Source organism: Paramisgurnus dabryanus, chromosome 16, assembly GCF_030506205.2.
Source record: "Paramisgurnus dabryanus chromosome 16, PD_genome_1.1, whole genome shotgun sequence".
Classification (NCBI taxonomy): Eukaryota; Metazoa; Chordata; class Actinopteri; order Cypriniformes; family Cobitidae; genus Paramisgurnus; species Paramisgurnus dabryanus.
Window position 1 is genome coordinate 1,436,588 of NC_133352.1, and position 24,425 is coordinate 1,461,012.

The 24,425-nt window shown below is 37.4% G+C and overlaps 2 protein-coding genes across 2 annotated transcripts in view; one reads left to right on the forward strand and one right to left on the reverse strand.

The window, feature by feature from the left end:
* Positions 1-1,014: 1,014 nt before the first annotated feature.
* sybl1 (synaptobrevin-like 1) lies at positions 1,015-22,872 on the reverse strand. Its single transcript, XM_065274853.2, has 8 exons — positions 22,733-22,872; positions 16,227-16,397; positions 16,099-16,156; positions 15,887-16,024; positions 7,469-7,559; positions 7,325-7,392; positions 7,141-7,233; positions 1,015-3,991 (listed from the first exon to the last, which is right to left on the reverse strand). The coding sequence occupies exons 2-8, from the start codon at positions 16,370-16,372 to the stop codon at positions 3,923-3,925; spliced, it is 663 nt and encodes a 220-aa protein (XP_065130925.1). The 5' UTR covers positions 16,373-16,397; positions 22,733-22,872; the 3' UTR covers positions 1,015-3,922.
* polr1d (RNA polymerase I and III subunit D) overlaps positions 22,866-24,425 on the forward strand; it is a 65,088-nt gene continuing 63,528 nt past the window's right edge. The window contains exon 1 of the mRNA XM_065253843.2: positions 22,866-22,966. Within this exon, the coding sequence (XP_065109915.1) occupies positions 22,931-22,966 (36 nt within the window). The 5' untranslated portion in view covers positions 22,866-22,930. The remainder of the gene's footprint in view (positions 22,967-24,425) is intronic.

Here is a 24,425-nt window from a genome sequence, read left to right on the forward strand (position 1 = left end):
TGCTGATTGGATTATGGTTGGATCACATGACCATGTTCCTCCAGAATTTAGTGAAATAAACTTAATTAAAAACAGCAAGCAAGCTTAGCTTAGTTGTATTAAAGCTGTTCGCCTGTAATACGCATTTCCTTTAACTTATTCAGAAGAATAATACAAAGACATGATCTGAGCTCGGATTCAAACTCATGCCATCAGCTACATGAATGTGCTGCTGTTGTGGCCCACGCAGTCCACTCGGCTAGCGCAGCTGGCACTTCCTAGAGGTCTTTCAATGCAGTTACAAACACAAGAGTAAACATGCTATAAATCCTACTATTTGTGTACATATAATAGAGACAAAGGAGGACAAGGACACTTTTCCAATGAAAAAACAAACATATCACACAATGAAAGTCCAAACATTAGTCGAACATGGAGAGCGATCGCACTTTAGATCAACATTCTATTACACAGGCCTTTCCACCTACATCATTGGGAGAGCTAAATTGTGTAGAATAAGAAAGGGCTGATATTAATATGATATAAATTGCTGCTTTTAATGCCTTCTTTTGATTGCATCGTATGCCATAACGCCATACTTTGTGGCGTATTTTCGTCTTAAAAGCCGTAAAAATTGCCGTTGTGAAGATGAAACACGTTTGGTTAGTGGTGTCAATTGACCTATTAAGCTTTCCACAATATGCTTCTGCGTCGTCGTCCACGTCGACGTGCAAACATACATGCAGACTGCTGGTAGGCAGTATCCATGCGTGTAACCACAGTAGCAGCTAAACTGCCAAAGCAGCAGCAGTTTGGCCAGTAAACCCACTTCCAGCAGTCATGGAAGTAAATAGACAACTTTTGTTTTCTATGTTTTGAGAAGACCAGCAGTCATGGAAGTAAATAGAAAGCGACTTTTGTTGCTGTTTCAGTTAAATTACTCCTCAACTTGGCCCACACTCCGTTTGAGAACAACAATGCACTGTAAAAAATTCTCTGCTGCCTTTTTTTGTTGAATCAACTGAGATTTACGAGTCATGTCAACTTACTTTTATTTATCTTGACAAGAGATGAGTTGCTACAACTTAAAAAATTAAGTGGTGGGCGGGGTTCTAGTGGACCAATCACAGTGCTTGCAGTCCGCGTAGAATGGCAGCGCTGTTAAAATTTTGGGAGGTGTGCATCTGACTACGCAGAGCTATGCTTAGGCTACGGAAAACCTACGGCATAGACCTTATAACAAGTATAACTTGCATTTTAGCAGGGGGACCAAAGAGGCAGGGTACCAAAGATTTCGGTGGAGCAAAACTTGAAGAGTAAATACACCCAGTTTCATTCACTTTTTTATGTTACTGTTACACTAATTTACTCCACAACATGAAGGTTCAGTTGAATAATGAGTCTAACGAACCATTACTAACCTTTCCTTACAGGTTAACAGGAGGCCTAATGAAGAATTTACCCCAAAAGCTAATATTGTCATCATTAACTCAACCTAATGGATTCCATACGTATGATGACTTTAACATTCACAATAAAAGAATCATACACTGCCAAAAATGACTTTCTTACTTATTTTTTACTGAAAACAAGACAAAAATTATATCTAAAAATTATTAAATTAACATGTATTTTCTTGATGAGCAAAATTACCTAGAAAAATATATTTAAAAAATATAAAATTTAAGCAAATTTCTACTTGGCAAAAAAAAATTGCCAATGGAATAAAATTATAAGATATAAGATATTCATATGTTTATGAATAAAGTAAACTTATTTCAAGAAAATGTTTCTTATTCCATTGGCATTTTTGTGCTTGTTTTAAGTACTAATTTACTTAAAGTTTATATTTTTTTGTCTATAAAACAAGACTTATTTTCCTGGGTAATTTTGCTCATCAAGAAAATACATCTTAATTTAAGATTTTTAAGATATTTTTACCAAAAACAAGACCAAGATACTAAGAAAGAAAGTCATTTTTTTTGCAGTCTAAAAGTCCATATGACTTTAACCCTTGTGCATTGTCCAAATTTACTGTCCTTGCGTGTTGTTCATGGATGAAAAATCCACTAAATTAAAACCCTGTCAAAATTTATCAGATTAATATGTGTTTTTGCAAAAACTACCAAATGTTTACATATCTCTTTAATTGGTAAGTTAATAAGTGATGTCACTGATTTGGGGGAAAACACAAAATGACCAATTTTCAATAAATAAAGTGATTGTGGGCTGGATTTTTTTAACCTTTTTCACAGTCTTGGGCATGCCAAAGATAAGTAAAAACATTGGCTCTGACGCATTTTTAGTGTTTGTGAAGCATCAGATTACATTTTTCCTCCCTCATTTACTGTTTCTGTCCCACTGACTTCCATTAAATTAATTTTTTTAATTGCAGACCCATGACATCATATAATCATGCATTCTTGATTTAGGTGTTTTTTCCTTTTGCTATGAGATAAAATTTGTCATTTTTACTGTTGATCACTTTTTGGCACCATTAACCCTATAGGCCTGTGCAAAAACAAAGCTTAATTTCTGGTTTGTACATTGAGTTATATGAAGAATAACAGCATATTATTGTGTGTGTCTGTAGGGTTAGGATTAGTATTTAGGAAAGAGCTGCTGCACTGGTGAGAGAGATTTAGTCTCCTGCAGCGGTCCCTCCAGACACAAATCCACAGACACCAACAGCTCAGGGAAGAGGGGAACATGCAAGTGGTGCTCAGAACAAAAAGAACAACAGTCAGCACCTGTTGTGGTGGACACACATGCAGAGAGCACAAAGAGATATTCTGCTAGTCCTGCTGGAAAGACTGAACAAACACGTGCACACATACACTACTAAAGGGTTAATGGTGCCACATGGTGATCGACAGTAAAAATGACAAATTTTACCTCTTTGCGAAAGGAAAAAAACATCAACAACAAGAATACATGATAATATGATGTCATGGCTTTGCAATAAAAAAAATGTCCTTACAATGGATGTCAATGGGGCAAAAACAGCCACGAACAATAAATGAGGGAGAAAAAATTTAATCTGATGCTGCACAAAAAATAAAAATGCATCAAAGCCATGTTTTTACTAATATTTTACATGCCCAACACTTTGAAAAAGGTAAAAAAATCCAGTCCACAATAAGTTTTTATTGAAAGTCAACCATTTTGTGTTTTTTTCACCAAATCAGTGACATCACTTATATACTTGGCAATTACAGAGTTAAAATAATGAAACTTTTGTAAACATTTGGCAGTTTTGATCAGCTGATAAGTTAACAGATTTATGCAAAAAAAAAAATAGTAAAAAAAATATTAATCTGCTAACATTTTACAGCTGTTTAGTTTTAATCCACGAACATGAAAGGGTTGTACATATGCCCACAACGTATTGTTGAGTTTTTGAAAGATTTCTAAGCATTTTCCTAAAATATGTCAATATAAGATTTGTCACAAAAAACATTGCATTTGATGAAACGGAGAAAGTTGTGGCCAAATTAAGACAAAAAAAGCATAGTGGATGAAAATATCCATCTGTCCGTCAGACAAAGAAATTACATGGCAATGTATTACTATTTTTATGCTGTTGTTTTTAAACTTATTATTGCAAATGTTGACAGAATGTGCATTTTTGAGTGACTTTAAAATTACCCATTTTATCTCACAAAGTATATCTGCATTACACACTTAGGAAAATAACCAAAAAACTAAAACTATAGCATTAACATAATATATCTGAACAAAAAATATATAATGCATTGATCGGAGCACTGCAGATCTCCGCTATTTGTTTGAGGAGTTCAGCGTCTTTCTGTTTGCCAGCATATCATTGTTGAAAGTCAAATGAGGATAATGTGAGTTGAAGAAAAATAAAAAGTGATTAGGAGAAAACAAATGGTCTCTAAAATTCTTGTAGACCGATGAACTATCAAATTTCATGCGTGCTCTACTTCTTCCGACAGCTTGGCCAGCTGAGTCCTCCACAAGCAGCAGTCACTATTATGTACAACACCACCTAAGGAGAAAACCAAGATAGAAAGGTTAGTTTTTTTGTCTACAACTAATCCCACTTAGCAAGCAAGAAACAATTATGCATTTCCTTGCCATCAGTATAGCTTTTGAAGCAAAGTCACATTACAAAAAAAGGTTACAGAAAAGCTAGGATTTTCTCTATAAAGTCCAAGTGAAGTCCAATATTAAATGTATTCTCAGTTTGTCACACCACAAAAAAATGTGTTATTAACCACCCAGACAAATTTAAAAGATAAAAACAGCAAGTAAATAAAACAATTGATCAAAATAAAAAAAAACCCGGCAGGATACTCTACCCTCAAATGCTGGGGGGCGTGTTGGTAATTAAACCGCACCCACTCTTGGGAAAGCTACGGTCTCTCTCAACTTTTAAATACCGCTACAAATACCCGCTATTGGGGCCATGCTCTGGATCAAGTGCATTATTAAGGATTACTCCATTTTCTTAATAAATAAATAAATAAAACGTGTCATCCAAAATGTTGAAGTCTTTTTTTTGTTCAGTCGAGAAGAAATAACTTTTTTGTGGACTTTAATGGAACACGAGTCCGTGACCTTTCGATATTTTGACACATTATGTTAGGTTGCCCGTTACACGGCAAAGTTTTTTCTTGCTGAAAAAGACCAGAGGTGGAAAGAGTAATAAAATATTGTACTCAAGTAAAAGTAAAGTTACTTGTTTAAAAATCTACTCAAGTAAAAGTAAAAAGTAAGTCATTTTAAATTTACTCAGAGCAAAAGTTACTTTTTTTTACAGCGGGGAGAGGTGGAGGATTCTAGTATAGTAAAAACGAAAAGGGAATATTAATCTCAAACTAGTTGTTTTTAATTTTATAGGATCTTTACAATTTAAGTACAATAACAAAAAGTTAATAAAATAAAAAGCTTTTTTAAACTAAGTAACATTTATGGAAATGTTTATTGATTTTTACATGTGAGTTATGCACTTTTGAAGGTGGTCAGCAGCTGATAAATACAATCACTATAGTAAGGTTGTAACTGATGTATTGTTGGTAACACATTATTTTATTAAACTATATTTAGTTTAAATTAGCATATAATGAGATGAGTGCAGTGGCTATATACTTTTGACACATTTATTGTCTTCTAGCTACCTGACCAGATGTCAGACCTTTATTCTAATCTCTCTCTCTCTCTCTCTCTCTCTCTCTCTTCAATGTCTAATGACCTGCGCATTCTCGAGGACGTTGTGTTTGACTTGACGTGGAGCTGCTAGACCTCGGAAGATAATGATTTAATGCGCATGGACTTAAAAACACGCCGTGCAAATGAGCGGTAAAACCCGTTCGGCAATTTCGTACTCAAGAGCATGAATCCTACCTTTCATAGGAATGAAACACTCGCTTTGCGTCATTGGAAAGTGGTCGCTTAAATATGACCAGGGGTTTCTTTCATAAGATTTGAACTGAGGTGGGTCTGCATTAGCACGCGCCTGTCTCGTCCGTCTCCATGGTTATTTTTGCGCGTTCCCCCGCCCATCAATCATCCGTTGCGCGTCTTTATCACTTTGCTTTTTAAAAAAAAAATGACTCAGGAACGGATATGATTTAAAATGTAGCGAAGTATAATACTTTAAACAAAACTACTTAAGTAAAAGTAAAAGTACAGATTTTAAAAACTACTCAATTACAGAAACGTGAGTAAATGTAATTCGTTACTTTCCACCTCTGAAAAAGACGATGGTTTTGCTAGATAAGACCCTTATGCCTCAGTTGGGATCGTTTAGAACACTTTGAAGCGGAGTTGAAACTGCAATTTTAAACTGAATTTAAACTGCAAACTGTTGAGGTCCAATTAAGTCTATTAAATTGAGAAAAATGCTGGAATGTTTACCTCAAAAAACTTAATTTCTTCTCGACTGAACAAAGACATCAGCATTTTAGATTAAATGGGGGTGAGTGAAATATCTGGATTTTTTATTTTTTAAGAAATTTGAGTATTCCTTTAAGCCACTATATTACTACAGGTATACTATGCACGAAATGTCCACAGCAAAAAAATTTGAATTTGGCCTTTTTTCTAATTATTGCTGCACACAATAGCTGCTTCCCAATTCAAAGGCTGCATCCTCTATAAGCTGAATGCAGCCTTAAAATGCGTCCTCGAAAAAAATTGACCCTATTCCGAAGGCAGCATTTTAGATGCAGCCAATGTGTCACCAGGAGTTGTGGGGATCACTTTTGTATTGGATTTATCTGTTTCTGCAAAATATCTTCTTCATTGTTCAACTGAAGAAAAATTGCCACCAACGTATTGGATGGCCTGTGTTTAAGTAAATAAACCTGTTATAGAGTGAACCCATAACGAAGTTAAACTTTCTGGCCAGCACATAACTTGTACTTATAGTTTCACTTGCATTTTGTACAGATCAATACACTTTGTAATATAGCTGTTATATTGTATATCTATGCAATTTGATTAATTTTATGTAGAATGCATCATATAGAAAGTGCTTGTGTTTATTGCAATGATTCTATAAGCTCTTTAGTTTCACCTCACTATTAATGTAAGAGGTTTCTATTAAACATTTATCTAGTCTGTGTTTATTTTTATGTGTCATTTTAAATAAAATTAATAATCACCATGACGCATTTACTCATACTCATTTTTCAGATGGAGTACTCAACATGAAAAATGCACATCCCTAACGTCCAATATAATCATAAATGGTCAGCTTTATTATCATCACTGCAGCAGCTGCCTATTAAGTTTTGCATACATTTCAAAATCTCGCCTTAACTTCTGTAATCTTTAGTTTATGTCATTATGTGATTGGGGTGGGGCTGTTACAATATCAGTGAAGCGCTGACTAAACTTTTGAGCTGCAATTTTTTACAGCAACTATTTTCAACTATTTTATTTTGTAATTGTCTCATACGAAAAGTAAGAAAGCATAATAAGGCCCCTTTAAGGTAACAACGGTTGGCCAGTTTCACACCTTCTGCTTGTTAATAAAGTTTTAGAGTGCAACCGCCATTAATACAATATACTGTATATGCATACATTATAGTTTCTTATTCAGAGTAAACATGAAAATATTAAGAGAACTTTTATTTAAAATGTCACCCAGCTCTTGTCCGTTACAGGGTAGATTTGAGCTTTAGGACTTACCAGTAGAATTACTATGATAATGACTGTTAACTTAAGGTTCTTCATACACATGGCATGTGCCAGGTTACGGCTTGTTGTTTTAAAGGTGACAGACTACAATGTACAAAAAAATAATTTGTTAGCATTCATATAATGCAATACATAAATATAGATGTTTAAAACAAGAAACAGAATCAAAACTCACAGAATCTACCAAGTTCTCAGTTTTATCGATAAGGAGCTCTAGCTTCTCTCCTCTCTGTGCTACGAGATCTATAGGACCACAGAACATATTAATTCAAATGCATATTCAATTTGTTAAACTAAGAATAAAGCAACTCAATCTCACCAATGTTTCGGACCATAATGCCTTTCAGGTCATCCACTTGCACCTGTGTTTCTGTCAGAGTGTCTGAGCCTTTGGGGTCTGAATGATGTTTCTATCAACAGCATAGAAAACAAGCAACAGCAATTAAAAAAAATAATTCGCCACTATGTCTCATGTCACCTGTTAAAGGGTGGTAATTATAATACGTACGTAGAATAACTTGTGTATAATACACTAATTCACCACAGTTGTGCGGTGGTAATAAAATGTGTGTGTGTATGTGTGTATGCATGCATGGATCTAGTTGATCCTTGATCCAAACAGAAGGGACCCTTGGACAACATTGAGTGAAATTTAAGAGGTATACTTTGCTGCGTCGTCTCTGTCCCGCGCGAGCACGCATCTGCACACCTTTCCGCATGCTTTTTTCTTTTGCCCTTTCGATGAGTTTAGTATGAATGTGCATTCAACACAGATATCGTAACCTAAAGTGCTGCAAAGAGTGAGTCGTGAAGTTAAAGAAGCGTTGCAGAAAAAAGACTGCACGTTGCGTCGCTTTAAGAAATCCATAATAAACCTATTGCGTGCATTTAAAATCAATGCAGTGCGCTCTGCTGTTTTTATAGTGTGTTGGGAATGTTATTTTAATCCTTGTGGTTTGCTCAAATTCACTACCCTTTTGGGTTGTTCGTGTACAAAAAAGGCCACTAAATTAAACAGCTGTAAAAATGTATCAGATTATTTTTTTCCTATTTTTTCATAAATCTGTTAATCAATCTCAGTAATGATCAAAACTACCAAATGTTTACAAAATGTCCATGATTTTAACTCTTTAATTGCCAAGGTCATAAGTGGTGTCACTGATTTGGGAGGGAAAACACACAATTTAACAGAATAACAGATTTTCAATATAAAAAGTGATTGTGGGCTGTTTTTTACCTTTTTCACAGTCTTGGGCATGCATTTTTAGTTTTTGTGCAGGATCAGTTTTTTTCCCTCCCCGATTTACTGCTTTTGCCCCATTGACCTCCATTATAACGATATTTTTTTATTGCAAAGCCATGACAAACCTTAACTGTTGGCTGGTTTTCCTTTTGCTAAGAGGTAAAATTTGTAAATTTTACTGTTGATCACCATGTGGCACCATTAACCCTTTAGTAGGCCTGTGCAAAAACAGAGCTTGATTTCTGGCTTGTACATTGAGTTATATGGAAAATAACAGCATATTAGAGAGAGAGAGAGAGAGAGAGAGAGAGAGAGAGAGAGAGAGAGAGAGAGAGAGAGAGAGAGAGAGCGCGCACACACACACACACACACACACAGTTATACTACATATAACTCAATGTACAAGACAGAAATTAAGCTCTGTTTTTTGAAAGCCACCAACAATCAAGAATGCATGATAATAAGGTGTCATGGCTTTGCAATCAAAAAATGTTGTTATAATGGAAGTCAATGGGGCAAAAAAGACACACAACTAATGAGGGAGAAAAAATACAACAAAGCCAATGTTTTACCCATCTTTGACAAGCCCAAGACTGTGAAAAAAAAATCCAGTCCACAAACACTTATTGAAAATCTGTAACTGTGTGTGTTTTTTGTCATCAATGAACTTGGCAATTAAAGAGTTAAAAGTATGGAAATTTTGTAAGCATTTGGTAGTTTTGATCAGTACTGAGGGTGATTTCCAGATTTCTAAAAAATGTGGAAAAAAATATTAATCTCGAAAATGTAGTTAATTTGCCCACAGTATATTGTTGAGGGTTTTTTTTTTCATTTTAAAAGCATCTTCTCAAAATAGTTGTTAATATAAGATTTGTCACCAAAAATCATTCTATTTGCTGAAACACAGAGAAAGTTGTTGCCAAATTAAGACATTAAAAAAGGGTTAAAAAAGTAATTATAGTTACTAGATATTTCTAACAAATGGTACATGAGTTAGTAACTTCATTACATTATTATAAAAGTTATATAGTTAGCAGGGAAAGTAACTATTGTGTAACTTAAAAACTAAGTTTAAATATATAAAATAACTTTGATGCCCTCAATATTAAATATGTTAAATTAAAGAAATGGACCAGGGGCGGATCTAGAAAATTATTTATGGGGTGGCATGAGAACTACGAGGGGTGGCAATGAAGTAAGCATCCTTGAATGGTTGTCGTGGTTACAAAAGATTATATACTGTATATACTATATTCGGTGTATACACTGGACCACACATTTTTATAACATAAAAAATGCAACAACAAATGTTCCTATAAGTACCTTTAGCATCTCTACTGTAGCACCCTTTGTCTTAATACTACAGTAAGTTAATACACACAGCTTACCAATATCTAAAAACACTGACTATAACCATGATGAGCAAGGTTGATACAATGGTAAAAAGACTGTTATATAAATAAAATAGGTTTGTCTAGTTTATATTAATGTAAAAAATATTTGAAAGGCACACATCTCATAACCCTCTTCTTTAATCCTTTCACTCACTTCATGATGGATTTCTGTCCATCATGAATATTTACTGCTTACACAAACCTGCAGTTCAGTTGTTTTAACTACCAAGCAACTACCTCAGGCAATATTAATCAACAGTTTAAGTTTTGTATTTTTATCCTGATGCAACATTTGTCTGTAAAATATGAACGTATTCAGTACTCTGATTTGCTGATGTGATCCTCAATTTAATCACTTTAAGACACTAAAAAGAAACCACTAATGTTTTGGCAGCATGTGATGATGTGAGGTGCTTTAATAGATCAGAATTACTCGCTACAGACATGAAGAGACTCTTTCTTCATGGGCATAAGTTCCACGTTCATAAACATTCTTGCCTTTCACCGCAACGATGGAAAAGTAACGTTTGTGCTTTTTATACTTTGTGCTTGCGTCCGCTACCTTTGTTTTGAGATCGTTGTACTTGTCATCGCTCTGTTGTTGCGTGTTTGTGCGACTCGGAAGGGATGTGCGACCTTGGATGGGGCGATGCATCCTTTCACGGCAGTTTCCAAAAGTCTCCAACCACGCCAGAAAAGATCGCTAGATTTGTCCGTGTCGCTTTTTTAATAAAGTCGCTTAAAGGGTTTTAAAAGTTTCTTAATCTAGCGTCAAAGTCACCAAGTTGGCAAGACTGCGCTGACTTTTTTTACACTGTAAAAGACTTTCTGCTGGGACTGACTGTTCGTGCTTGTGTAAACTCTGCTGACTCTGGTTGGCTAACGATAGAAATTAAGCCAATCATCATCAGCTATGTGGTTGTCCCACCCTCTCTAAGACACACGCATCAATCATCGTCAGATATGTGTCTCCCACCCCTAAACACACGCAAAGAAAAACTACATTGCCTTTCTGGTTAAAAGAGCCTACTCAGGCATATATTATATATTATATATATATATATATATATATATATTAGGATACCCGCGCTGGGGTGGCATATGGGTAGATCCATCCCTGAAATGGACACCAAAGAAAAACAACTAATTTTGTGGCAGCATCTGACTAGAGGGGCTTCATTAGATCAGAATTACTTGCCACAGATGTGGAGAGACTCTTTCTTCATGGGCATAAGTTGCACGTTACATAAACATTCTTGCCTTTTACCTCAACAAGGGAAAGTAGTGCTTATTATACCTCCAGTCAGTGGTGTCTGGTCAATAGCGGCGCTGGTGTGCCACTCCTTTAAAGTTGGCCAGAGAGGAAAGCTGGTTTAACATGTTACAAAAAAGTTAAATAAATACTGCAAATCAATACAAAATAAAATAATTTCGCTGTACTATTTTACTGCTAGTCATGTTAGCATTTATAAAAAAAAATGTGTCATGTTTGTGTATCTGGGGCGAACCCCAAACAAGTGTAGGTCAGAAAATAGGGTTAAAACATGTGACTTGAGGCTGAGCTCTAATTGGCTGGTTTCGGGTCCGCTTTGGGGCACAGGACTGTGCGCCCCGAACCCTCCCAACTTATGTTGTAAGCGAATATTTTTTTTTTTACTTTTTTACTTCATGTGATTGGATCGTTCTCAAAGTCTTATAACCGCGTTGCAGATTGTCATTTAACTGACTACAGTACAAAATCTCCTTTTACAAGGCATTTAGTTAAAGAATAAACAAAGGATTAGGAATTCTTGGACCAGATCGACCAATGGAGTCAAATGATTGCAGTCTGTGTGCTTCACCACTTCTTATGAAAAAAGGATTTGGCTAGCTGGATGCCATGCAAGTCATGCGATTGTTTTCCCTGTTTGCTGTTTTAAAGTCTGAAAGCGTGATAGAAATTATTAAAAGAACGAAGGTCATAGTTTAATTTGCCAGCTTTGTCTTTTAAATGTAGAAACAAAGAGGCAATGGTTTATTAACATAGAAACCTCTTATGGACGTGTAGCCCGGTCACAGGGATTGTTGGATTTATTAACGCATTTTAAAAATATTTATTGAAAGCTGCTACTTCACATATTATTTGCAGCATTATCATAATGGGCTGTATATTAATCTATTGGGAGAAAGCTGTTGTGAAATCAGAAATGTGCACCCATATACGGCCAAAATTGAATGATCATCTTTTCATAACACGTCTGCGAAGATTCGACTGTGAGATTGGTAGTCGAATCAGGCTTCTCCTATCGATGCATCAAATCTTCGACTATTCCGGGTCACCCCTAAGACGCATGCAAGAGGTGTGTGAGGGTCTGGCTAGGGATGCGGACAGGCTGGCCAGAGCCGAAAGTAAACACACACTATCGTTTTTCTTTTTTAACTTTTACTTCTTCCAAGAACAGAAAGCTGTGGAGCATGTTTGTTACCATAATGTTTGATTCCTGTTCTTTGTTGTCTTGTGTTTTGTTCTAAACTGTGTTTGCAATGGTGGATCAGTTACTTTTCTTAACCTATCCTAATGTTTTAATGTACTGTAAATGTTGCCAAATCAGTGCTGCCCTGACGGCCTGTTAGACTAATAAATTGAATAAGAAATCATTTGTATTGCGTATAGTGTCGAACGCGGCCGTCCGCGTGTAGCCGCGGGGGGTATACTTGAAAAGCTGCGTGGACGCGTGCGCGCGCGAGCTGGACGCGAAAAAAGGTATACCCAAGGCTTAAGGAGGCTGAAAGGAAGGCAGGGAGCAAGATGGCTGACCTGATCTCCAGGTCCAAACTCCTGCGGAGAGGCCATAAGGAGAAGTTGACGGAACTGGCTGTCCTTGATAAAGAGATTGCTGCCCTGAGTGAAGAGCTAAGGAGTTGACTGTGTTTCTTAAGTTAATTTATTGTCGAGTTCTGATTTTCGATGTTTATTGTTCAGGGGTCTCTCAGTTCCCCATATTCCCAGCATGGAATAAGTAGCTAGCTAATGTTAAAAAACAACTTAACGTTATTCTGAAAGGGTTAGGGTTAGGGAACTTTCTTGTGGCCTACTGTAATGTTTTATATTTCACACCGCTTGGCTTATTTTACCCATTCCGCATTTGAAAAATAAATGAACACAAGTTCAAGGATTTTGTTTTTCTTTGCTGGTAGGGACGTAAAACATAGTTATACATTTTTTTATATAAATGGCCTTGAAAAAGTCTTAAAAAGACTTGAATTTAACTCGAAGAAACATGTAGGAACCCTGTCTATGGGCAGATAACTATGAAGGAAGCCGCTGATCTCCCGAAAAACATTGCTGTGAGCCTGAAGTTTGCAAAAGAGCACCTTGGCAAACCCCAGTGCAAGTTTTCTCAGGGAAAATATTTTATGGATTGATGAAACAAAGGTTTATTTGTTTGGGAAAAATACTATGGCCCAAAAAGGGCACAGCTTACCAACACTAAGGGCGCACTCACACTATCCAAACCAAACCGCGCTCGGGCGCGTTTGACCCCCAAAGCCTGATTTGTTTGACTAGTGTGATCGCTCTGTTCCGTGCCCGGCCGCGGATTGTTTAATCGCGCCGCGACTGGGTTGCAGAGGTGGGCCGGAGCGTGGTTCACTTGGGCTCAGGCGCGGAAGGCTGTGGTGTGAGCGCAATCGCACCTGAGCGCGATTCAAAAGGTGAAGACGTCAGTTGCGCGACCACTCACGTTCATCTGCCTCCGTAAAAACCTTTTGCTCCGAGCAGCGGGGTAACGTGAATGTCCGAGCTGCACACGTGACAGATCAACTAAGCAATATGATGACATGTGAGAGGGCTGTCTGTAATCGCGCACCAAATCACTCAGAATAAAAAACACAGACTTATCATTACGGTGGGTTCCAGTGTTAAGAGAGAGCTTTACTTCCTGCTTTTTCAAAACAATCGCATCTAAATGACGAAAGCGCGCCCAGACTCGGATCGATTAGAAGTACAGTGTGAGTGCGTGCATCTGGGGAAGTAGGGAGGGGTGACAATCGCGCTGGGGCATGGTTTGGTTTGGATAATGTGAGTGTGCCCTAAGCATCCCAACAGTGAAGTATGGTGGAGGGAACATCATGATTTGGGCATGCTTTTCTGACTCAAGGCATAGATCACTTGCCATCACCAAAGGGAAAATGAATTCCCAAGTTAGAAAAAAATACACTACAGGATAATGTCATGATGGCTGTCAGCCATTTGAAGCTGAGAAGAAGTTGGTTGATGCGGCAGGACAATGACCTTAAGCATCTAAATAAATCCACTACAGACTTAAGAAAAACTTAAGAAAAACAAAATGCGCCATTTGGAGTGTACTAGTGAAAGCCCAAAACTTAACTCTTTCCCTGTCAGTGTTTTTTAAAAAGTTGCCAGCCAGCGCCAGCATTTTTTATGATTTTCACAAAAGTTTAATGCCTTCCAGAAAATTTTCTTTTTTAAATATATATTTTTATTTTTATTAATATATAAACATACAATATATCAAATGAAAGAACTGACCCTCTGCTTTAAAAAAAAGTTTCATCCTACCTTCTTTTTGTTCTCTTTTTATCACCTCTCGAAAATTTCACAAATACAAAATTTTGAGCAAAAATTTAGATATTTCATTTTTGTGAAGGACTTTTAGAGATCAGATTCAGAGCGATCCTCAAAACATACACTGAGTTTGAACTGTTTGCCCTAAAAGAAATACTTGTGGGTTTTTTAAGTTGTGAAAAGAGTTGACCTGTGGAATGACCTCAAGAGAGCGGTTCACACCAGAAACCTAATGTGTCTGAGTTGAGCCGGTTTTGTAAAGGGGAATGGGCAAAAACTCCTTCTGAATGATGTGCAGGTCTGATTCAGAACTACTGAAAGCTTGAAGTAATTGCTGCCAAAGCAGGTTCAACAAGCTATTTAATCCAAAGGTTTACAGTAAAACTTCAAATAATAGCCAAGTCCCAAATAGACGCCTGTCTCTTTTAGACGCCTGGTGTGACGACAGGTTTGGGTAAATAAACGCCTGTCTCAAATAAAGGCCTGGTCTGTTTTTTAGTTTCGGGTTGTATTTAATCTTCTAAAACCCGTCAGATCGTCTGTTTAAGCCAGTTCTATGGTGCAGATTGCACACGCTAAAGTTTTGCTTACCGGTAGATGTCACGTGACAGACGCAGTCGCTCCGTAACTCATCACTATGACAACACAACAAGTTTCGTCGTCAGGTTTGAAGTGATGATGACAGTAGCGAAGTGGCAATCGGGAGAGTCGGGACTTTTCCGCCACACATTGTATTTCTCGTGCGGAAACACAATTTATCATATTTAATATGCTGCAGCGCCCAAAATTTATCTGGCCTCACTGCTCCCTCTATCAAGCCCGTCTACCCTGGAGTTCTAGTCAAGCGAGCCAATACAAAAAAAAGAAAGAGGCTACACAATAGCCAATCAGAAAATAGCACTGTTGTATCTGGGTAAGATTTCACGCAACAACCAATAAAAAAGCATATCCTTGTTTCTGTCTCTTTTAGACGCCTGGTGTGACGATAGGTTTGGGAAAATAAAAGCCTGGGCTATTATTTGAAGTTTTACGGTACTTACATTTTTCTTCCATCACTGTGAATGTTTAATGGGTGTTTTCAAAAAAAGACACAAGAAACTAGAATAATTTGTGTGTTGTCAGCTTATACACATTGTGTTTGTCTATTGTTGTGACCTAGATGAGGATCAGATCAAATATTATGGCAAATCAATGCAGAAAACAAATTAATTCCTAAGGGTTCACATACTTTTTCTTGCCACTGTATATCAATACCAGTAACACATCTTGCTAATAATAAATACCTTTGGCCTCTCTCTATATATGGGGGAGTATCTTAAAGACATAAAAATGATGTATGTGTCATTCAGTTTAAGTCAATTTAATTCAAGTCATTAAGTCAAATGTTTTCTAAGTCATTAAGTAATTGTGTTAAAAATATGATATTTCTCTATAATCAAGCAGCACTATCTAATACTTAATAGCACACATGTAAAAGTCAAAGATAATCATGGGGGTAAATGTGTTAAAATGTATGAAGGAATGCAAACACACCATTTGTACAGCCAGCGTGTTGGAGAACTCACTGTTCATGGCGTAGGGAAGAGCTGTCTGTGCACGTGACCCGTATGTGCTCTGAAATCTCTTCTTCACTTCATTTAAGAAGCCAAAAGCACGGGACCGCTCAAACTCCTGCAAGCTGACACACCACTCAGTATATGACCAGCATCAGAGGACATCAGACAGTTTATGCAACAGATACTCACATCATCAGTAATGCACAGATAGACGATCCTCTCGTGGCAAATGTAGTGAAAGAGATAGCTGAAAAACAAGAGCTAGACGTCAGAAAAACAGGTAAACATCACTAACCACAGCATCATGTCAGTCGTACCTGCCGTGAGAGTATGTGAGTTTGTTGTTTTCAGATGGGATTTTAGCCAGAATCTGTTCCGTCACCTCCAGAAAGTTTCCAGAGAAACGAGCATGTTTGGCCAGAACCGTGGAACCACGAGCCACCACCGCAAACAGAATCGCCATCACAGCACATAAATCCGATTAAACACTGGACAAACACAGCAAATAAATAAATCACTAAACACCATAGCACATGAATTCAATCAAACACTGATCACAGCACATACATTTTATTAAAAACTGTACACAACACAAACTAATCAAACACACAATGCATAAATCTGTTCAAACACTGAACACATCACAAAGACACAGAAATCAATGCTATCAAACACTGAAGAAACAGCACTTTGTCCTTTGCCAAGGACTTCCTGGCCAAGATTTGGGGTTCATTGAGGCAAAGCTATAGGTAATCTTCAATAGCTTCCTCAATTAACCCCTGATCTCCATAGATATGAGGATGCTATGACCCCTGGGCTTCATGGACCAGTTACGGTACACAATGCACCATGAGAAGTCTAATGGCGCTTTTCCATTGCATAGTACCCCACGGTTTAGTTTAGTTTGGGTCGGGTCAGCTCACCTTACTTTGGCGTGGTTAGCTTTTCCATCGAGTTTAGTATCACTTCGCAGTGGGAGGGATTATAGGCGTGTTAGGCGTTGTTTTTGCGGCGCATACTGCTGTGACATCAAGTGAGAGCGTCTTTGTACATTCACATTCATTTATTTATTTATCAGTCCGCCACAAAATTTAAATTGGCCACCACAAATAGATGTTTGCACATCGCGTTTATCACTAAGGTTACCTCTATCTCTCTTGACAGTTTTGGTTTAAACACCCGTGGCATCAGTAGTTGACGCACTCCGCTGAGCCTAATTGAAGTTGCATTTAAGCATATAATACTGACGTGCTCGTCGCGAATGTTCCGCCACAAACTGCAAGTTTGGAAATAAGTTTGGTGTCCCTGATTCTCAACCTGTGGATGTTTTTTTATCGCTAAAAGGGAGTTTGGGAACTTATTGCAGAGCACAGATGACAAAATTTTTCCTTGAGACATCGCAAGCTAGCAATAAAGGTAAAGCTAATCTTTACATTATAGCGATGACGCGTAGTGACGATTGACCAATCAGTGATCTACTGTGTTTTCACGTGACGTTTGGTATCAGCTCGGGTCACTTGGAACCCCCACCGAGGTGGTACGAAAAAAAGTATCGGGTACTACGTACTGCACCTAATTGAAAAGCTCCCAAAAGTAAGCTGACCCAACTCATTACATTTATGATTCTATACTAATGAAATATGTTTTTCTTTTTCTGAACTTTATCAAATGCAATGATAGCTAAGATGAGCCTTAAGAGGAGATTTGCGAAGATGCTGTTTTATAAGTCTTTGCTTTGCCAGATCACCTGTGGTAAGTTTGTAAAACATATATTAAATATAGGATCAAGTCGGGATGTCTGCTAACAAGATGCCTTGTTGGTCTGGGCGAGTTTGAAGTCTCTCACAGACAGTCCAGAAGGTCTGGAGTCCATCTTAGCTTTAATTGGTAAGTGACTGCACAAGAGGCTGTTTGATCTACAGGTGAAGCAACCAGTCAATTTTTGCTCTGTTCAGCATCTCTTTGGGGGGGGGGGTTAAAGTTGATATGACCTAGGTATTCGGACCCTTTCCTCAGTACTTAGTTGAAGCACCTTTTGAAGTAGCAATCTTTGCAACTCCTGGATTCATTTGTAACCAAAGCGATCAGAAGCACCATTCACTTCTATAGTATTCTTTTATCCTACTATGGAAGTCAATGGTGCTTCCGGTCAGTTTAGTTACAGACCTTCCTCAAAATATCTTCATGTGTTTATGCGAACCCATCAGCAACCATCAAGAAAAATTGGAGGCAGCTGAGCTAAATTGCAGATATTGATGCAAATGAATCAATGATATGAATATGTATAATGTAAATATAATATTGCAGTTTTCTTTTTTCATACATTTGCAGAAGTTTCTAAAATTCAGTTTTTACTTTGTCATGGGGTATGTATTGTAGATTTATGCGGAAAATATCTAAACAATTACAGTATCATGCAACCACCTTAAAATTTAAATGTGAAAGGGGTCTACCCTGAATACTTTCTGATTGCACTGTAGGTGATCTTGATTGAAGCTTATTGTCATATTTGTAAACACAACAGCTTTCTTCCTTCATCAGATGGCTATGCTATGTTTCTAGACAGACTATTAAAGAACACACATTTTTTTTATACATGGGCTAAAAATGCATCATTTTTTGAAAATGACTTTTGTTTCCTCTTTAGATGCTGTCATCAGGTTTTAAGTACAGTATGAGCCAGAATGGAAGGGTGTTGGTGGCCATAAGAAGACAGTGAGCTAAACCTACAACAAAATTCATATTTGCAGTTTTCCTAGAATATTTTTTTCTATTCAGATGAATAAAATTACTTTAAAATATTATTTTGTTTTCATATTTTATGTTTTTATTCTGTATTTGGAATATTCCACTTCCACACTACTAACTGGAAACCTAACTGTTTGAAAGAATTAGTTTTTATCTATAAAAGATCAATTTTAACAGCTGCTTTCATGTTTATTTAGAAAGGGTAGACACATGCCATCATTCACATTCAAACTTTACCTACTTTAGGTGTTTAGTTTTATGGATGGGGTTGTACTGTAGGTAATGAGCAGCAAGTTGCATTCTTGGAATAATTACACTAAAAACATGATATGTACAGCAAATAATTTGGTGAGTATTAGTGTTAAAAAGTGTGTTAAAACTGCGTTGCGATATCAACCTTGATTCACCTTTGTTGAAAGTGTGACGTTGAAACAACATTGAAATGTTGTGAAATCAACATTGAAACAACGTTCTGAAGTAAACTTTGATTCACTTTGCAAAACCAAAAGGTAATTCAACGTTGATGCAACTTTGGTCCCTGACGTTGATTCAACGTTGAAATGCCGGCTGAGAAACTAAGACCAGCCTAAACCAGCTAAAACCAGCCTGCCGAGCTAAGACCAGCTAAAACCAGCCTGGCCAGCTAAGACCAGCCATCCTGACCAGCTAAAACCAGCCTGGCCAGCTAAGACCAGCCTGACCAGCTTAAACCAGCCTGGCCATCTTAAACCAGCCTGTCCAGCTAAGACCAGCCACCCGACCAGCTAAAACCAGCTTAAACCAGCTAAGACCAGCCTGACCAGCCATCCTGACCAGCTAAGACCAGCCTGACCAGCTAAAACCAGCCTGACCAGCTTAAAAATGTTGCCAAAACCCCTCTTAAACCAGCACGATACACCAGCTATGACCAGGCTGAGACCAGCTAAAACCAGCTTGACCAGCTTAAGCTGGTTTTAGTTGTTTTTTTCAGCATCTGCATGAAAATGGATATAATAACGTACAGTCCTTAGTTTATGTACTTCTGATATTTTTACCATGATGAAAAATTAAATGTACACATTAACTAGAATAGCAATTTCCAACAATTTTTTTTCTTTAAAATATATGCTCGTAGGTGCTGTACACTTGCAGCAACACTTTCAGTTTTAGTAGTAAAAAGGATTAAGACCTCTTTGTCACGTGCTGTTGCCATGGTAAATCGTAATATCTGAGCTCCATTGATGATGGCTTTTCATTGTGGCTGTGCACACCGTAGATATGTATATAAAGTAGTGGTGCAACGGATCGCAGTTGATCCGTGATCCGTACGGATCACGACCCACGGTTCGGCTCGCATGTGATTCGCGGATTAATACGCAAATTTAAATAGGGAAAGTTTATAATTTGTAAGTGTTATAAAGGTTTGCAAATGTTAACATTCAAGTGATTTTAAACAGTTTAACTGCGAAACGGCGCTAAAGTGATCAGTTTACTTTACGCACAAACGCACGCGTGCGGTTGAATGCGTCCGGTCCAGCTCGAGTAAGACGTAATCATCCTTCAAAGATCAGAACTCTTGATGTTTAAATTTCAGAGAGTTGCGCTACTCTCTCTCATACTGTAGTGTATTAAAATACATTTGTCTAATAGAGCAATGAAAAACAACGTAACGTTTTTATGTGGGACGACTGTAATGCTGCGCCGTCTGTAATTCACTCTTTGTCTGTGTCTGTGCGCTCGTTTAAGGGGACTCGGTAGTGCACAAACAGAGAGATGCAGTCTGTGCACATTTGGTCTTAAAGAGACAGTAAGCTCAATTGACCTACTTAAGTCTGTGTCATTAATGTTAATCAAACAACCCAAGACAAAGAGAAAATCACTTCTGAAGCTTTAAAAAAATAATAATTACATTTAATTAATACAATAAATGCAGTGTTATTATTCATTTGATTTCTGTAACTAATGATTTTAGACCTTACTTAATGTGCAACCTTGTTCTTTTTATAAATGTTTGTAATTTCTTGATTTGTTATTAGAATTTTCCCATACTTTTTTTTTTTGCTGATCCGAAAAATGATCCGATCCGTGCCTCAAAATCCGTAATGTGATCCGAACCGTGAGTTTTGTGACCCGTTGCACCCCTAATATAAAGGCTAGATGGCTCAAGGCGGAGTCAGCTGTGTCGTCACTTGGCGGCCATCTTAGGTCAGTGCTGCCATAGTGCTGCTCCCTGCTGCTGTGGACGGAAGGTGAGTGACATACGCCAACTAAAATGCTCGTAACTTGCTGAATTCTTGACGGATTTACAAACGGTTTGGTTTTTTACAAACGTTATTAACGTGGCTATAATTCTGGATGCTTTAACATGTTTCATGAATTTTTTATTTATTTTTAGTATACGTATTCAGTGTCATAGGTACATCTTTGACGTTTATAACAAACCAATCCGTTTGAAAATCGGTAAAAAATTAAGCAAGTTATGGTCATTTAAAAGTACCTGCATCAATTAAACTCAATGCTACGAGTGAGCGAGCGCCCTGTCGTAAGATGGCCGCCAAAATGCGGACGTTCCACTCAATTGGCCATCAGCGCGGACGAGCCATCTAGCCTTTATATACATATCTATGGTGCACACGCTTAACTCAGAGTCAATCTACTCAGAGTCGATTGAACTAACTCAAATCAGCTGTTCTGTAACCGAAAACTCAGAGTTTCCTATCTCAGAGTAAGTCAACTCAGAGTTCAAGTTTAAACTCAGAGTTGGTTGAACCTCCTTATTGAAAAAAGGCCCCAGATCTATCTTGACAAAGCTCTCACTGTTTTTTTTGTGAGGGAGCTAGGAGCTGTAGCTCATTTGCATTTCTTATAGAAAAGGCATTGTAGGTGCCCTTTAATAATTTGATACTCGTGTTGGATCACAATGTGTGACAGATTATAACAACATAATATATAGGTACGTGACAATCTCGGCTGTCATGGCTGACAATTTGATTCCTCTTGATGAAACCTCGGAATACCTCAAGCGACGTGCGGAGTAAAAACATTTTTAAAATTGTAACTTTGATTTAGTTTAATTGCTTAACTACAACAAGTGGACGAAATTTCAATGAATTTGAATGACGCGCAAGGGTTGTTTTACCACCTGCAAAATGGAAAACAATGGGACAAAATAAGGTGATGATTTTCGAGTTTCAAATGGCCAGTATGTTTTTATTCTTGAATTCTTTACAATCCCTGCTGAAAAAACCAGCATCAAACCAGCATGGACCAGCATGGGAATTATGCTGGTCTATGCTGGTTTAGCTGGTGGTCACAGCATACCAGCATGAAAACACAACATATGCTGGTATGACCAGCATGGGATGCTGGTGCTAATGCTGGTTTAGCTGGTGCTGGTTTAGCTGGTGCTGCTAATGCTGGTTTAGCTAGTGCTAATGCTGGTTTAGCTAGTGCTAATGCTGGTTTAGCTAGTGCTAATGCTGGTTTAGCTAGAGCTAATGCTGGTTTAGCTGGTGCTAATGCTGGTTTAGCTGGTGTTCACTAGAAAACCAGCACCAAAACACAACATATGCTGGTCTTGCTGGTATGCTGTTTTTTTCAGCAGGGATGACACCAAGACCATGTCTTTAATAAAGTTTTTTCAAGCTCTTTCCATCTGAACAACTGGTTTTTGCAATTAACCATGTTTAAAGTTTTTGTCACATACCTATAATATAATGACATAGCTGCCTTGCTAAAAAAAAACAGCACCACTGATGTATGGTTTAGCTGGTATTTACTAGCAAACCAGCACCAAAACACAACATATGCTGGTCTTGCTGGTATACACCATAAAAATAGCACATAAGATTTAAACAAACATTGAAAAAACAGCACATGAATCCGACTGAACACTAAACAAACAGCACATGAATCCGACCAAACACCAAACAAACAGCGTAGGCACAAATCACATCAAACTCCCAACACAGCACAGCTAGCCATTTGTTTCTATTTTGCAAACTTTGGTAAAATGGCTTCTAGCATGCCATGAATCCGATGAGATCTTTGATGAGAGATGATCATGGATAACATGATCGATAATTTAATTGTGTACCTGTGTCTGATGATTGAACAGCCGATCTGTGATGTTTAGGAACAGCAATGTTATTACTTAAAATAATAAACACACGCGATGATTACTCACAGTTTTGTTCTACGTAAAAGTGAGAGATACTTGTGCAAACGTCACAAACGTGCGACCGTGTCATCGATTTCCGCGTTTGGTCATAAACACGCGACTTGTGTTTCTAACATGACGGATAAGGGAGTGAAGCACGCGCTGGAGCTGGTAAATAAACTTTCAAGTCTTAAAAACATAGATTCGTAAATGCAAATCCTTTATACACATGTAGTCTAGCTTTAGAAAAACACTGTAAAATATGTAATATTAAATTTCTAGTTAAAATATTTTTTAAACCACAAATATTGACATCTGAGTAATTAGTAATGTAAAACGGAACTTTAGGTAACGTTAAACCTTTTTTTTTTTTTTTTTTTTTTTTGCAAGGTTTTGGAAGAATTAACTTTGCAAACTTTCTGTATTAAACCTTTATTTTTGTATACAAATTATTTATATAAAATATATTTCATTCCAGATTTTTTTAAAGTGCGTTTCTTTTACTATGGGGGGAATGAGAAATCTTAAGCAGTTCTAAAATATTTTACAGAATATTTTAACCCCTATTCAGACCTAATTTTTCAGGTGTTTAATCACTGTGCCTTAATTCGATTGGTTGATCAGCATTTTGATTGGTTTGATCCACAAAACATATAACGTCCATTCCAGTGGACTCAGGGTCTGAAGGGGTTAAAGGGTGGTTATATCTATATATATATATTTTTAATTTGACAAGTAGAGCAGGTTTTGATTATGACCTCCATGTATATTTGTTAATGCAGTCTTAACACTTAAATTCAATATCACCAATATATAAGGTCAAAGGAATGTACATATCTTTCCTACTGAAAAATCCAGCATAAGATGGTAGCTGGTTTTAGCTGGTTTAAGGTGGCAGTAGCTGGTTTAAGCTGGTTCTTCCAGCCTGGCAAAGCTGGTACAAACTGGTGGGCCAGCTGGTCTTCCAGCATGACCAGCTAAGTCCAGCTAGACCAGCTTAAAAAGTGACCAAAACACAGCTAGACCAGCTTAAAAAGTGACCAAAACACAGCTATACCAGCTTAAAAAGTGTCCAAAACACAGCTAGACCAGCTTACTACACCAGCAATACCAGCTAAAACCAAGCTGGGAGACCAGCTAAAACCAGCTCACCAGCTTATGCTGGTCTTAGCTAGATTTTTCTTATTTTTGATGTAAATGTGGGTGCGGCCATCTTTGAGCTGCTTGGTGTGAGCCACTAAAGCTAATGGTAGTCGTATTGAGAGGGACACAAGTGTAGCGTTTTTACTGGCTTTTAATGTTTATTATACAATTCAGGAATACTGGCATAATTTGAGTGGTTTGGGGTTACCATAATCGCTGGTTCAAACGCAGTAAATCTCTACAAAACATTTGTTTTGACCATAATCCACACGTCAGAGCTGAATGTGAACGTGGCTGACATGCACCCATGATCTGTATCAACGCATCCATCCAGTATAGAAACTGCCAGTGAACAATAAATACAATAAAAAACTAATATTATGCAGATAAAATACGCTGATTTAGCTGGTTTATTTATTCTGCTACTATAAATTATTACAGAATGTGATTACAGTACAGAATATATATGACAAAAACTGCTTATTAG